At 39.5% G+C, this 16,705-nt stretch overlaps 1 protein-coding gene across 2 annotated transcripts in view; it reads right to left on the reverse strand.

The window, feature by feature from the left end:
- The window catches only part of DNAH12 (dynein axonemal heavy chain 12), a 451,362-nt gene that overhangs the window by 71,127 nt on the left and 363,530 nt on the right, over positions 1–16,705 (reverse strand). For both annotated transcript variants that reach the window (XM_033925718.1, XM_033925717.1), the window contains 6 exons: positions 14,842–15,083; positions 12,227–12,374; positions 8,787–8,932; positions 8,281–8,495; positions 6,829–7,021; positions 317–509 (listed from right to left, as the gene is read on the reverse strand). In XM_033925718.1, the coding sequence (XP_033781609.1) occupies positions 317–509; positions 6,829–7,021; positions 8,281–8,495; positions 8,787–8,932; positions 12,227–12,374; positions 14,842–15,083 (1,137 nt within the window). The remainder of the gene's footprint in view (positions 1–316; positions 510–6,828; positions 7,022–8,280; positions 8,496–8,786; positions 8,933–12,226; positions 12,375–14,841; positions 15,084–16,705) is intronic.

Genomic DNA, 16,705 nt, shown 5'->3' on the forward strand with positions numbered 1-16,705 from the left:
GTTATCACTATTACTTGCTAAAATATTTGGTAATCATGAGGAAGTAATATCTACACTGAATGTGCTGAAATTAAATCCACCCTATGCCCACTAAGTCAGTATTTTATGTCTGCATGTTATGTCTATACTGTAATCAAACCCCTTTGTCTTTACTGTAGATGCTGTAGAATCTGTATTTCTCAGCTAAGTATGTCCTAATCTTACCATGAATGTACTTTTGTAACTGCTCTGGGCTCCTTTGAAGGACAGGCTAAATAAATGAATAAATAAATAAATAAATAAATTTTGTTAAAGGGTAAATGCTTTGGTGCATCACCTGCTGTTTCTTTGAGATCTCATTAGACATGAGTTTAGCAGAGTCCAAAATCTGAATGGCAGACTCATCTTCCAGAATATTTCCTTCAGAAGACTGCAAGGTTTCCAGAATTTTATCCTCTATCTCTTTCAGCTGTTTTTTATTTGCTGCTGATTGAAGGATGAGAGCATTCCTCTCCTCTTCTAATTCTGGTCTAACAAATGCAAACATACTCAGTTTCATTTTCTAATTAGCAAGCTTAGACAGAGAAACTAAAACAAATAATATTAGTGGTATAAACTGTTATGTGGTCAAAGCTTTCCATCAAACATGGGATGGGATTTGTTGTATTCTGGGGGCAGTAGGGTACAGTAGGGGACATTCTGGGGACAGTAGAGTATTTCCCCCCCCCCCATGCTCAAGAGCCGTGCAGAAGGAATCTACTCCAAGTTTTCAACATCTCCTCCTTCTACTGAAGGCTCTGCTGCCCCCTTCAATTTGTACCAAAGCAGGTGATAGCCCTATGTAGACACACATCAGGAGGGGTATGGAGAGATTCCCCCAAATACAGTGCTGTTCTGCTCTGAAAGTATAACAAACATGTTAAACATTGCAATGGAACAATCCAAACTTCAGAATAATCATAACATTCAAAAACATATATGGAGTTCAAACCTTTCCCCAGTGTGCTACAGCGATACATTATTCTTCTTACCCTTAAGGGCTGATTGACATTAAAATCTCAGCTTTGACTTCAACTGTCAGTAGGCAGGCGGAGAAATAATTGATGGGGTGGGGGCAACAGAATGACACACCTATCTACTAGAAAAGAACTTAATCTCTTTTTCTAATGCAATAGGTGTGCCATTCTGGATAGCAGGGATATACAAAAGCAGTCTGCAAAATCTAGGGTAGGACTAGTAACCAACTAGTAACAATGAGGACCCAAATATGGTGTCCTCCCATGCTGCCATGTCCACTCTATAGAACTAAGAAAATGTATGCAGTGTGGACCAGGTCCCTGCCCTACAAATCTCCTCAGGCAAAATTGCCCGAGCTTCTGCAGGAATAAAATATACATATGCATTCCACATTTCCAAAGGAGAAAGCACAGTTATTTACCTGTAACAGGTGTTAGCTGAGGACAGCAGGCAGATATTCTCACTTGTGGGTGATGTCATCCACGGACCCCAGTACGGACAGTGCAAAAGTCACTTTAAACTTTTTGCAGGTTTAGAGACTGCTCATACCACACATGCACTGGTACCTTAAACTAAACTAAACTAACTAAACTAAACCTTGGTTTTATATACCGCACCATCTCCACGGATGCAGAGCTCGGCACGGTTTACAGGAAGTAGGATGAGAGAGGAACTACAGTGGAGAGATTAAGAGTTAGGTGTAAAAGGGTGGGGAATGGGGGGAGAGGCCTAAGAGGGGGGAAGTGTTACAGTTTTTAGGTGTTTATGGAATAGCCAGGTTTTTAGGTGTTTATGGAAAAGTTGGAGGGAGCTTGAGGTTCGGAGCGGGTAGGTGAGGTTATTCCAGATCTCAGTGATTCTAAAGGGGAGGGATGACCCAAGTTTGCCAGCATGGGAAATACCTTTTGTGGAAGGGAAGGATAGTTTAAGAGTTTGGGAGGATCTGGAGGAGGTAGGGGTTGGGGAGTTCCAGGATAGAGGGATAACGGCAGGAAGGATGCCATGTAGGATCTTGTAGGCTAGGCACGCACATTTGAAGTGGATCCTGGGGATTACTGGGAGCCAATGGAGCTTAGACAGTCAGTTCACAAGACCATCAGTTCAATAAAAAAGCTAAGAAGCCAACTAGGGGAGGTGGGAGGGTTGTGAGAATATCTGCCTGCTGTCCTCAGCTAATACTGGCCAGAGTTTGACATGTCTGTCCTAGAACAAGCAGGCAGTATATTCTCACATGTGGGACTCTAGCTGGAAACAAAAGGGTTGGAGGGTAGTTGGCATTTAAGTAGAGAATACATTTTGTAGAACTGCTTGGCTGAATCCACTATCTTGTCTGGAATGATTCTGCAGTCAGTAGTGTATAAACTGAGGACCCCAATTCTTTCTCTTTCTTTTCTCTCCCCCACATGTGCAGCATCTTTCCTCCCCTCTCACCCATCTCCTTGTGCCTTCCCTCTGCAGCATCTGTCTATCCCTCTCTCCCTCCCATCCCTCATGCAGAACCCTTGTCCAGCTTCCATCCTTCCCTCCCTCCTCTAATGCAGCAGAACCATTGCCCAGCTTCCATCCTTCCCTGCCTCCCATCCCTTGAGCATCAGAACCCTTGATTACCCGCCCCTGCAGTGCAGCCGAACCCCCGCTGAACCTCCATCCTTCCCTCCCATCTAAACCCCGAGTCCTACATTCCTCCTTCCAGAGCAGCATTGGGCTGGCAACACTCTAAACAGGCTGCTTTTCTCATCAGGACCTTCCGTGTGCCGCATTACTGATGACATCATCAGTGATGCAGCAGAAGGAATATCCCGACAAGAGAAGGCTGCGAAGAAGCTTGTTTAAAGTGCTGCTGGCCTAATGTAATGTAATGTAATTTATTTCTTATATACCGCTAATCCGTTAGGTTCTAAGCGGTTTACAGAAAATATACATTAGGGTGCATTAAAATTATAAGTAAGATAGGTACTTAGAAATTCCCTTACTGTCCCGAAGGCTCACAATCTAACTAATGCTGCTCTGTAGGGCTTGCGGTCGGTAGGGAAGGATGAAGGGTCAGTGGATGTTCGGCAGTGAGGGCCGAGGCAGCGGCAGGGGGCAGGGTAGGGGGGGAAGCACTCTCTGCTGGCAAATCCAGGGACTAGGTCTTATTTTTGGGGTACGGCTTATATTAAGACCTACCCTGAAAATCATGCTAGGGCTTATTTTCGGAGTAGGTCTTATTTTCGGGGAAACATGGTAGAATGTTTTGTTTTCCTGCTAGGTAAACAGTTTTGATGAATATTTTGCAAGGAATCACCAGGATCACATCTGTTTTGCTTCTTGACAAAGGAGGCAAGATCCTGTTCCTCCCTGTTTGTTCACGTAGTAAATGGCAACTTGGTTGATTGTTCAAATGAGTACTACCTGATTGAGGAGGTGATCTTGAAAAGTATGGAGCACTACAAATTGCTTGCAATTCAAGGAGACTGAAGTGGAGAGATTTTTTTTTTTTTAAATTCTTTATTCATTTATAATTTACAAGTGTACAGTAAATAACAAACACTTGAAATACAGTATCACTTGAAAATCAGCAATCTTTCAACAAGAAAATTTAACCCTTCCCCTCCCATTTCACTTCTCCAACAAAATAAATATACCACATGAATATAATATCTTATCATTAGAACATATTGTTAATAAACCCCCCATACGACAAATAAAAAGTAAAACTTGGGAAAAGTGTAAATTATTCCTTATAATAACTTATAAATGGCCCCCACACATCCTCAAATTTATGCTAATAGCCTTTTTGTACTGCCAACGCTCTCTCCATTTTAAATATATGACATACTGAGTTCCACCAAAACGGATAGTTCAATCTTGTATAATCTTTTCAGTTATGTTATTTGTTGAATGGCAACTCCAGTTAAAATCATTAAAAGCTTATTATTATTAGCCGATATTTGAGGCTTAGCTCTCATCAGTATTCCAAACAAAATTGTATCATAAGATAATGCTACATAATTTTCAAGCAATTGATTTATTTGATCCCATATTGACAACCAAAAAGTTTTAATTAATGGACAATAAAACAATAAATGATCTAAAGTACCAGCTGCCTTGAGTATGGAGGCCATCGAGGTGGGCTCCCCACCTAACATCGAAGTATTCGTTGTCAATATTTTCTGATGAGGCAGGGTGTGAAAGAGTAGGCCTCTGGATAGGCTGGTTGGTGTTAACCATCACTGAAAGGGATTGAAAAAGTGATGAAGTTACCTGCAGCCTCTGGGAACATGGGTTTAAGGATTGAGACCATTGGATTGAGAGTTCCAATTGAAGTTCTCTGAGATATAGACAGGCGAATGGAGTTACATGAACCGTATATGCCATGAAACCTAGAAGATGCATCATTTGTTTTGCGGTGATGTGTTGAAGAGTGGATACTTCCTAGCAAATTTGAGCCAGTGCGTCAAGTCTCTGTTGTGGTAAAAATGCCCGAGCTTGAGTTGTGTCTACAAGGGCTCCAATAAATTCCAGAGTTTGAGTTGGTTGGAGATGAGATTTCTGGTAATCGACTGCAAATCCCAGAAGCTCTAGAAGACATACTGTCAAATTGGTGGTTAATTGAGTTGCTTGGGACCTTGATCAACCAGTCGTCTAGCTAAGGGAATACATGAAAGCCACAAGAGTGAAGTGTTGCAGCTACTACAACTAAACATTTTGTGAAAACCCTGGTCCAAATGTAAGCAGCCTGTATTGGAAGTGACATGTGTCCATTCGAAAGCAAAGATATTTCCTGTAGGTTGGGAAGATAGGAATGTGCTCCTTGATATAGAGAGCAAAACCAGTTATTTTTCTCTAAAAGTGGTAACAGGGTTCCCAGAGAGACCATTTTGAACTTTTCCTTTACTAAGTATTTACTAAGAGCACGGAGATCTAGAATTGGACAAAAACCTCCGGTCTTCTTCAGAATTATGAAGTATTTGGAATAGAATCCTTGGCCCCTCTCCTGCAGAGGAACTTGTTCTATTGTGTTGAATTGGAGGAGGGCTGAGAACTCTTGGTGAAAAAGGATGGTCTGTTGGGAACTGAAAGAAGACTCTCTTGGAAGATGGTTTGGAGGAATGTTTTTTTAGATGAAGAGCATAACCTTGTCTCTCTATTTGTAGGACCCAGTGGTTATGAGGGACCCTCAGTGATAGAAGTGAGTGAGGCAACCCCCAATAGGAAAGGTTAGAGGTGTATATTATGATATGTTGGACAGGCTCTCTAGTAAGAAATCAAAAAAGCTGTTGAAATTTTTGATGAGTCTGTGGTTGGGTCATTTGAGCCCTCTGTTGCTTGAGGGGATTTTTGAGGAGGACCTCTTGAGGAGGCAGATGATGAAACATATCTGTGCCTGGAATATAAAGAGGAGCACATATTCTTTGATGTCTTGTGTTGGAAATGGGGAGCATTGAGATTTCCGACAAGGCGAGTGTCAAGCCTTACATCAAGAAGGAGAAGTGAGTCAACTATCAAGTAAAATATCGAGAGACACTTCTTAATCTTCTATGACATTGATCTGAAGTAGAATGGGAAGAAGAGGCTGGACAACTGAATGATGATGCTCTTCTTGACCTAGATTGATGTCATTGGGAACCTTGAGACCTAGCTTTCAATGATCACTTAGAGAGCTGCTCAGACTGGGCTGGTACCGATAGTGTCATGGCAGGGTCTTTAAGCATCTTAGTCTGCAATATGCCAGTCAACACTTTTTGAATAAGTTCTCTAATTTGGTCCTGTAGAGAAGGAACCAGTACTGTAGTAGACATCAATATAGACGGTGCAGTTGGGTGTCGTGGTGGTGACCTCGATGAGCCATGCCTTCAAGGAGACACCTCTTGTAAAGATGGTGACCTTGTCTCGATGCATCAATGCTTAGAATGCATCGATGGGGTGGACTCTAAAGACGACGACAATGTACATTGGGATGCCCATACATGTCTGGTGATCCTGATGCAGGCAGTGGCGATGATGCCAATGTCAATTGAGGGGTTGATGTTTATGTCGGTACTGGCTTTGATGCTGATGTTGGAGCACAGCTGACAAGAGTCTGCACAGTGGTCAGGACCAAGGCACTGAACACACCAATTATGTGGATGTGACTGAGATGGTCCTGTTGAACCTGGTACACTGCTTAAAGCCACAAGGAGAGAAAGACCACCGATGCAAAATTGAAGGACTCAATGGTCTGGGAAGATCAAGTAAATTTAAACCATAAAAAGGGTTGATGCTTCAGCCTGTGAACAGGCTTCGAGTGGCCCAAAGGACAGCAAAAATTAAAGGGGGAAAAATGAAAATTTTAACAAAAAAAAAAAAAAAAAAGTACTATGAACATAAATAAAAATAATGAAGAGAAACAATACTGAGAAGACACCAAAAAAATGAAGTTTTATGTGCTTTTGGAGAACTCCAAAAGAACCCAGCTACTCAGCTCTTCAGAAGACTGAGAACTGGTGGTCCCACAAGCTGATGTCAGGTGGGAAGGCACCAGCAGTGTACAGAACAGGCAGTCTTGAGACTTGCTAAAAGTTTAAAGTGACAGTACACTTTTACACTGTCCGTACCAGGTTCTGTGGATGACATCACCTACATGTGAGAATATACTGGCTGCTTGTCCTAAGATAATATACATTTATGTCCACCGAGATCAATGTTGGGATTTACAGCTGCATTCTGGGAAGTCTAGGTTTTGCAAAGTTGCTCGTTTTGGGCAGTGCTCTACATGTCCCAATGTGGACCTCTTAATTCTGATTTGTACATTCTTTCTAAAATCTGCCTTTATATCTCTTAATTGTAATATGTACTATATACACCCACCTCTCTTTTGCAACAACAATACCCAGAAGTTGGTCTTCAAGTCCTTCAGGAGTAATCATGAAGTTGAGTAAGGAAACTTTAGTAGCAAGTTCAGGTAGATAATGTGGATTTCTTAGCTTTGTAGTAATATAAAATCTGAAATCACTGGAGTACTCGATAATTGCCTCACCAAGTCTGATACAGTCTACGCCTCCTACAGTTACAAAACAAAAATGTTACATAGAAGACATTTTGCTATCTTCTGATTATATAAATAAATGTTCTGACCAATATACCTCCCACTGGGAGTTACAGATTGAAAAACAGGACAAGCTGGATTGCTACATTTAGTGAAAGCCTAGTTAATTGTTCATTAGGAAAGCATAAATTCTCACTGAGAAAAATTTCTGCCTTTAATTTAGAAAAATATGCAATTGTCTTTGAACAGTGATGACTTTCTCCAACAGAAAAATAAAATTTTCATTGTACTATCCTGGACTAAATTAAAATAGAGATTGGTATGGATATCAGAATCTCAATTACAATCTAAACATCGGAATTATTTAGTAGCTGGTATTAGGGACACTGGTACACATTTCAGAAACTGGGCTCAGCTAGTTCCAGGTGACTCAGTGACATCTCTCAGCTTTGACAAGATAACCCTTAAAGTGCTGCAACTAGGCAATTGCATACTTTATTATTCCATCATCAATATACCCTTCAGTTTGAGCCCTGAAGCTAGCCACTCATCCATTCCCATCAAGCTATATTATCTGCAATACTACATTACAGGAAACAAAAAGCAGAATAAGCAACACTACAAATTAGACTATATGAAATTTGTTTTTACAAGGCCCCATAAATCTGTGCATAATGAGATACTGCATAATTTTGCTAATATCAATATTATTCCATTTTTTTAAAAAGAAATCTTAAAAATGAAGAAGAAAATTTGTTTTTAACATATTACCTTCCTCTGATGACAAGCAGCAGAATTAGAAAATAAGAACAAAGTGGTTAGCTGACACTGTAGATCAAATGCATATCTGTAAGTGATTAGATCAGGAATGGGCAACCTTTATACACAAAAAGCCACACGAATGTCACTAATATCCCTAGTGGGCTGCACACAAAAAACTATTAACAAATGTGCCATACAATTCAAAACTTTACATTACATTGCATTACTGATTTCTATTCCGCCTCAACTTACTGTGATGACTGAATAAACTACTGAATTACCAAATAGTATGTCACCATATACTTCTGTCATTACAAATAGTTAATTCTGTCAAACAAGTCATATCCTGTTGTTGTATTCTTCAATGGTTTCAGATAACAAAACTCTGGTTCATGACATTTGTGCGGGCCATTTTCTGTATATACAGTACTTCTCATGGCCTAACGAATCATATAAAATTCAATGGCAGGTTGCTCACCCCAGATGAATATTAATGTTGCTTAATTTTTTACCTTGTTTAAACACTTGTCTGAGCAGCAGAGGTTCCAATGAGGGATCAAGTTCTTCTCCAACATTTTCTAGTAAAATTGGTGTTCCAAACTGGATGCTGTTCTCTAGGGTTCTCATGAGATCAGAATCTGTGAACTTGGTAACATTTAACTGGTTTTCCCGCTCAGAGTTCTTTATCCACTTATTGGCTTGACCTTGTGGGTCAATCATTAAAGGCCTAGAATATATAATGAGCCAAGTTAATATCTGAAGGCCTTCTGTAAGAATGAAAAAGCCAGTACATTTTATTTTAATTTAAAAAAAAAGTCTAGACTTTGCAATATTTTTAGGCCTTTGAAATTATGCAAATGTAATTTTGTCTTTTATGAGAAAACTACTTACACAATATAACAATGTATCAACTAAAATATATTTCCTTTAAGTCAATGCAAAATACTACTTCCTATTTACTTTCTATAATTTCAAAATAGCATGCATTAACAAAATATCCTTATTTTGTGCTACCTACCAACGTCTAGCATTGCTAACAATCACACCATTGTCAATTGAGAAATTATCAGTAGGTAGGCCAGCAATATTCCAAGCTCTGATCTTTATTGGATCACCAAGAGTTTTACTCAAAGAAAAGTCATCTGAACAAGGAATATTTTTGCTCTAAAAAGGAATAAAGATATTATATGTGTTAATAGAGGTCTTTATCAATACGCAGCACCATTATTGATACCTTATATGAGAAGATCTATTTTATAAAGAATATTGAGATGTGAATGTCTCAACCTGGATGTCTCCATTCCCAATTCCCCCAGTATTTTTACAGAGGCTCTGCAGAACACTGAAAATTTTTAAATAAAATACTATAATGGCATGCAAAAGTGCACATGTATCTGATAGATCATCCAGCAAGAACAATAATTTTAAAAAGCTGCACTCACATGGAAGAAAAGAGAATCCTGATCTCCAGTGGCATAGCGAGGAAGGTTGGCGCCCAGGGTGGTAGTGCCCAGCATCGCTGCACCCCCCCCCACTCTTCCCCACTGCTTGAGTGCCCCCATTACACATACCTCTTGAAATATTCTCCGGCGCAAGCAGCATCTTCCACCTGCTGCTCATGCCGGCCTTGGCTCCGTTCTGACGTCACATCCTGGTCCCACGACCAGGAAGTGATGTCAGAAGGGAACTAAGGTCAGAAGTAGAAGATGGTGCTCACATCAGTGAACATTTCAAGAGGTACACGGGGGGGGGGGGGGGGTTGGAAAGAAGGAGAAGCGCCAGCGCCCCCCCCACAAAGATGATGCCCACTATATCACTGCTGATCTCTCCTTGTTTCCATGTCTGCAGCTTCTTAAAGTTGCTGCACCTCACAGCATTGATTCTTACCATCCCCATCAAGACAAAACCAGACCCTTTGACATCATTAGCAACCATCCCCCTCCTCTGAACCCTCCCAACTTCATTAGCAGTCCCCCTAAATTCCCCAATATCATTAATAGCATTCCCAATCCCTAACCCCTCCCAGTACCATTAGTAGCTATGCCTCTCCCTAGCCTCTGAAACCTTTGACATTATTAGTAGCATCTCCCTCCCCCATATGACCCGTCATTAGTAGATTCCCCTGTATCAAGTGACATCATTTTAAATATGTAATGTAATGTAATGTAATTTATTTCTTATATACCGCTACATCCGTTAGGTTCTAAGCGGTTTACAGAAAATATACATTAAGATTAGAAATAAGAAAGGTACTTGGAAAATTCCCTTACTGTCCCGAAGGCTCACAATCTAACTAAAGTACCTGGAGGGTAATAGTGAAGTGAAAAGTAGAGTTAGAGGAAAAATAAAAATAAAATAAACATTTTAAAAAGACAGCATTGATCTAAATACATAAATATCTACATCAAAGTTGTATACAGGTATACTGTGGACAACAAAGTATTCCTCTAGTTCAGGAGTTCTTAACCAGTGTTGCCTGTATCCTCAAAAGGTATGGGAAGAAGTCAAATGGTTTGTGGAGAAGGATCTTGAAATCTGAAGTGATTTACTGACACTTTCTAAACAGAGTGAAGGCAGTTATGAAGACAGTTATGAGGACAGTTGTCGGTAGTGTAACTGTGTTCTACTGTAATTTAAGCTAGCAGCTAGCACTGTTAGTTGCTTAACAGCAATACATGCAGCAGTACATGATACAATAACTTTATCCTTCTGGAATGTGTTTGGCTTTTAGCATATTGTGACATTTTTAATTTCATCAAGACTTTAATAAATGTACAAATTTTTTAACTCTTAGAAGTCCAGGATCTGGTTCCACATTGTTTTATTTTGAACATTTTGCTGTTGTTTGTTGTGGGACCCAGCCCCATTACTGTAGAAGCTTGGACCATCCTTTTGACACAGACCACTCCACAGTGTTGTTTGTGTGTTAGAAGGAGTTGCTTAACAGCAACATACATAGCTGTCAGTTCCTGGATGAAAAGTTCATAGTTTGTTATTGAGAAAGACATGGGAGAAACCACTGCTTGCCCTGTATTGGTAACACAAACAATACCTCTATTCCTATTTAGGATGGTGGATAGCAAAGTTGAAAGTCTATCGGGGTCAATTGACCCCTATATAAAATTAAAAAAATTTGTGTGTAGATGTACCCTCAGTGCAAAGAGTTCCAGGATTAAACCTGTATTTCGGAGGCTCTGTTTCAAGCCTCTCTAGCACCATCATGGGTGTACATCTTGTGCTACAAATAATAAAGTGAACCCACTAATAAGTGTTTCAGTGATTTAATAGCTTGCAAAGTCGTTATCCACCAAACTAAATAAGTGCTCAAACCAGAGAATTCATAGTACTTATCTCAGGCATTCCTCAGATTCATGGCGTTCCTTAAATGGAGACTTTTCCTGTATTTGTACTTGTTCCAGGCCTATATAACAGCCAGGAACTGTGGCTCTACTGTGCCCAGTTTCAGGATGATTCCCTTCTTCAGGAGTCTTAATATCAGGGTCTGTGCTGATGCCTCAACAGGAACAAATGAAGAAGGAGTGCCTCTGAAAAAATATTGGTATTGGTAGCATGGAATATTGCTACACCTTGGGTTTTGGCCAGGTACTAGTGACTTGGATTGGCCACTGTGATAACGGGCTACTGAGCTTGATGGACCATTGGTCTGACCCAGTAAGGCATCTTCTTATGGGCATCCCTTACTAGTCACTAGTAGATACATTATTTAGGAAAGGGGTGCGAGGGTTTTATTGATCAGTTAAAAGAGGTGCAGGAAACAAAAAAGATTAAGAACCTCTAATCTAGTTTATTAAGGGGCTTTTTTAATAAACTATACTAGAATTTGGCCTTAGCATGGAACTTTCCTAGGATTCCACATTTGGAACCTTATGTGATCTTTCGAGATCAAAGACTTGTGTTAGGGTATTATTGTTGGTTCAATAAATGTAACTGGTGGTTGGTATAGACATCTTTCTTGCCTCTCTTTTGTGCTGTTCTGTATTCGAGGCTAGCCCCCTTCTTCTGTTATCCTCTTAGCATGTTTTAGCATGAGACTTTCCCGCAGCTAAAGCCATATTCAGCATTGCATAACTGTAGGCTTATAAATATATTTTTCTTCTGGTCACATGCTAATGTTTGCATTAGCACATGGTACTGGTAAAAAGTTAATGCCCTTACTGCATCCTAATGTTTTCCCACTCATTCCCCACCCATGACATCCACCCTCCTGATAAAATTAAAAAAATATATATGCAATAAATGCGCATAGACAGGCAGTTCACTGAAAAATGTTTTTAAGTGTTTGCCACAAGCCTTTTTCCCTGTGTTAAGCAAATGCAATTTAGTAAAAGGGTCCCTACATAAGTATATACAATACTATATTCCAGCTTTAAACTGTTGGATTAGAAGAACAAATTTACAATTTATTCACAGAAAAGAATGTAGTCTTAAACAAAGAACCTTGCATAACTTGCTCCAGTCTCTAGAACATTCTTGGCGATAAGCAGCAGTGAAAGCACCTAGATAAGCTATCACTCCTGCTGATATGAGAACATCTCCTGTCAAGTTATCGTAAGTATTCTGGAGATCATCTGCAGCCTTAGACCATCTATAATGAACAACAATACAGTGTAAGTACAGCAAATAAAACCTCAGAAGAGCATTTTACAATCCGTGCCTCATTATCACACTAGGGTATCAGTACTTTTCCAATTATGGCATTTTTAAAAAAACTTAAAATCTCTTATTTGTTGTTGTTGCAGGTGCAAACTTCCCACCAGGAAGTTCCGACATTTGTCCTCCAAGGATGAGTGGGAACTTCAAAGAGATCTCCTTCCTAGCAGAATTCCTTTGAAAAATTGCCACCTGAAAATTCAACTTGAAAAGCCATTTTCATGGGTAATTGGACATCTGAAAATGTCCTCGCTCAATCCAGCTGAAAACATGCAGGAGATTCCATAACAGGCACACCTGTAGCTATGATTAAGGAAGGAGTTCCTGGGATATGATTTGGATAGGATCAGATACTAACTCACACAGATTGTATTTTTCATAAAATGAAACCTGTACACAGGGCCAGTTCAACCTATGGACCAGGTGAGTAATGGCTCAAGGTACCAAAATCTAAGTCCAGTATTGCCCCCTTTCTATTTTTTCTCTCCTTCTGCCCATGATCCAGTGTCTCTCCTTCTACTCCTTCTCCCCCAATCTAATATCTTTTCTCTCTCAACTTCCACCCTCACCACCATCTACCTTCAAAGTCTCAGAGGGAGCTGGCAGAGGCAGTGATACTACTATTAATTATTTCTATAGTGCTACCAGACATACACAGCACTGTACAGAGTCACAAAGAAGACAGTCCCTGCTTGAAAGAGCTTATAATCTAAATAGACAAACAGGATGTCATGGATACAGTTAGGAGAACGAGTAATCTGTGGGTTAGGTTGGTGGGTAGTTGGTGGGGAGCAAGGTTATGGATTGAAAACTATATCAAAAAGGTGGGTTTTCAATCTGCTTTCAAACAAGGGAAGGGGCTTGGTGGACAATCTCAGGTAATTTATTCTAAGTGTAAACAAATTTATTCCAGGTATAACTAAGTCTGGATTTGGCAGTGGAGGAGAAGGGTACAGCTATGAGCAGCTGATCTGAGGAATGGAGGTCTCTGGGAGGTGTATAAAGAGAGAGAAGAGAGGAGACATATTGAGGGGCAGCAGAATGAACATACTTGTATGTCAACAATAGGAGCTTGAACTGTATGTGAAGGCAGATAGAGAGCCAGTGAAGTAATTTTAGGAGAGGTGTGACACGAGTGTAGCGAGGTTGGTAGATGATGAGTTGTGCAGCAGAGTTCTGCACAGATTGCAGGGAGGAAAGGGGGCACTGTGGAAGACCAATTAGAAGTAGATTGCAGTTATCTAAGCATGAGGTTACAAATGATACACAAATGCTGATTGCATCTGGCTTGGAGCTTTCACTCTGCTGTGTCTGGCCTCCTCTGATGCAACGTCCTGTTTTCAGTAGGGTGGCACAAGACAGAAGGAAGGTTCCAGGACAGATGCAGGCAACATCTGTGAATTACTGCTGCTGGCGCCCTCTATGGGTTTCAAGGTAGGCTGGGTATGAGGGGAGAGGGGGTGAGGTTGAGACAGAGGAGAAGATACCAAATGTGTGTGTGGGGGGGGAGGGGGAGGAAGCGTGGAGGAAGAGATGCCAGATCTCTCGGAGATGGAGAGTCCTGAGGCAGGGGATGCTGATGTGGGGTTAGAGAGGTCCCAATATAAAGTTGGCTTAAGGCACCATGATCCCTTGAGCCGTTACTGCCTGAAGAAAAAGAAGCATTTTCTATCCATAGCAATTTTCAAAGGAAGAGTATATAGGCACTTTCTCTTTAAAATTTGATGAAAAGACCATGAGTAGGAGGTACCCACGGGCTCTGGATCAAAGCAACCTGTTTGAAAAACATCCTCTTAACTCTTTTATGGTAAATCAAAGCATACATTAAAGTGATATATTAGCATTTTCTCAAACAATTTTAGAAAAGAGAATGTAGTTGTACCATCTCTTTAAAGATGGAAATATGTAGGGGGAAGTTCTATAAATGGCACTGAAATTTAAGCTACAATAAAAATCAGCATTCAACGTCATTCTATAAAGGGCATTGCAGCATGAACACTTATAGAATAGGACTGAGCGTCAAATTCTGCATTCAACTTTGGGCAAGAGAACTTATACCAGCTGAAACCTGGTGTAAATCCTAGTGTGCAAGTTTGGTGTTGATTCTTGCTATCCTGTAACATTCCTGACCTGCCTATGCCTCTCTTATGGCTATGCCCCAGTTTGATTTGCATGTGATCCAATTTAGGCACCCACATCACAATTAGTGCCAATTAATAATTAAATCACTGGATCCCACTACTTAATTATTTTGGCTGACAATCTGGGATCTGCACCCTTTATAGAATCTAGGGTAGGGGGAGGTGTATGGTTTATAATTAGCGTTACGTATTAGTTCACATTGCTTTTTCTACCAGATTCATTTTAGAATATTTGTTAATAGAGACTGGTTTGTGTCTAACCTTGATTTTTCTCCTCCAAGCCCTCCAATCAGCTTCTCTGCTCTTTCTAGTTTCTTAGCACATAGATCCACTTGGAACTCAAGACGAACTTTTTCTTCAGTTTTCTCATGAAAGGTATGCTCCAAAGTAGCCAAACGATCTTCCACTTCCTTCAGCTCACTTCTCTTTTGGTTCAACAGTGACATAGTCTCAGCTAGGGACTGCTGGGCCTCTCCTAGACGTGCTTTCTTGGGAGCTACCACCTATTTAATTACAATAATTGAAGAACAGGATTATATTTTTTTAATCAAAACTTTTAAAATGATAGCATGAAAGTTGAAAGATAAGTGCCAATTTAGTCATCCAGTTCCAGCTGAGATTTTCTCTGGTTCTCTACTGGTTTGGGTAGAAAAGCATAAATACTGTTTTCACTCTCTTAAACTAATACTATTCACCTCTTGTGTGTCTTTTACCAAGCCTCCAACCTTGGTTCCTACCACTGCTTCTAAATTTGTCCCAAGTATAATTAAATTTCATTAGCATATTGACCTCCACCACTATCACTGATAGACCACTCCAGGCACTCACCAGCTCCCTAGTGAATAAGTACCTCCTTGTGTTCTCTCTGCATCTGCAGATGAAGATTAAGGCTAAAAAAACTAATTGATCCACCTAATTTGTCTACTTATTCCCTGCTCAGGAAACATCCCAGGTGTCAGCCATAGACATTTTGCTATCTACATGATATTACTTTTTATCCAAGTTTTTATGATCTTTTTCTTTAATTATTACAAATCCTACACCTAATCCAATATCCAGGTCCCCTCCCACTAAACTATGCAATATTCTAAACAGCCACCAAAACTTAGTGGTGCAGCAGCTCATTGATGTTAGGGTTGTAAAATGATCAAACATTTTGTAACAAAAGAAAGAATGATTGAGCATTGATTTTCTCACTCATTCATACACAGTTCCCCTTTATCTCTAAATTCTAGTATTTATCTTTATCCGTTTTAGTATTCCTTTGGAAGCATGATCCTCCCTATCCTTTTTACTTTGCAATTCTTCATAGCTTTTAAAACAAACATCATATCACCATTGTAATGTAATGGTGTAACCTGTTATTAGATTGTATTTCAGAAAGCTTGCTGCTTAATTTATTTTGCAGGGATCACAGCTATTTGAAACTAGCTAAAAATGTATTATGTTAGTCTAACAAAAAGTTATTGCCTACATAGTATTTGTTGATCTTTATTTTCATATCTCTATTTCTTGATACTTTTATCCTATTCTGTTCTTTACTGGCACATCACTTTCCTAAGATCCAGAGCAATAATAACACAATTTAAATATAATTAACATCTGCATAAAGTATCCCAACAGGACTTTAACAGACTACTCCCTGCCAATGTTTATCTCCTACTCCCCCACTCATGCCCTTTCTTTTTTTTTTGTAAATAATTTTTATTCTTTTTAAATTCTTACATCAAGTGAAATACATGTATTACATTCAATTATGAAAAAACACTTGAAATTATCAATAAATGTTCTTACATTGTAAATTAAAGAAACCCTTTATCAAAATTTTATATCATACTATTATTACAATATTTTTCCCTCCCTACCCCCTCTATATGCTCTTTACATGTGTTATGATATCTGATCAGTAGAATAATTTGTCAATGGTCCCCATATTTTATTAAATTTTTTAATATAACCTTGTTGTAATGCCATTACTTTTTCCATTTTATATATATGACAAATTGAATTCCACCAGAAAGTGTAATTTAATTTAGTGTAATCTTTCCAGTTCTGAGTAATTTGCTGAATGGCGACCCCTGTTAAAATTAATAAAAGTTTATTATTGTTAACTGATATAGGACTC

The sequence above is a fragment of the Geotrypetes seraphini genome, chromosome 17, assembly GCF_902459505.1.
Source record: "Geotrypetes seraphini chromosome 17, aGeoSer1.1, whole genome shotgun sequence".
Taxonomy (NCBI): domain Eukaryota; kingdom Metazoa; phylum Chordata; class Amphibia; order Gymnophiona; family Dermophiidae; genus Geotrypetes; species Geotrypetes seraphini.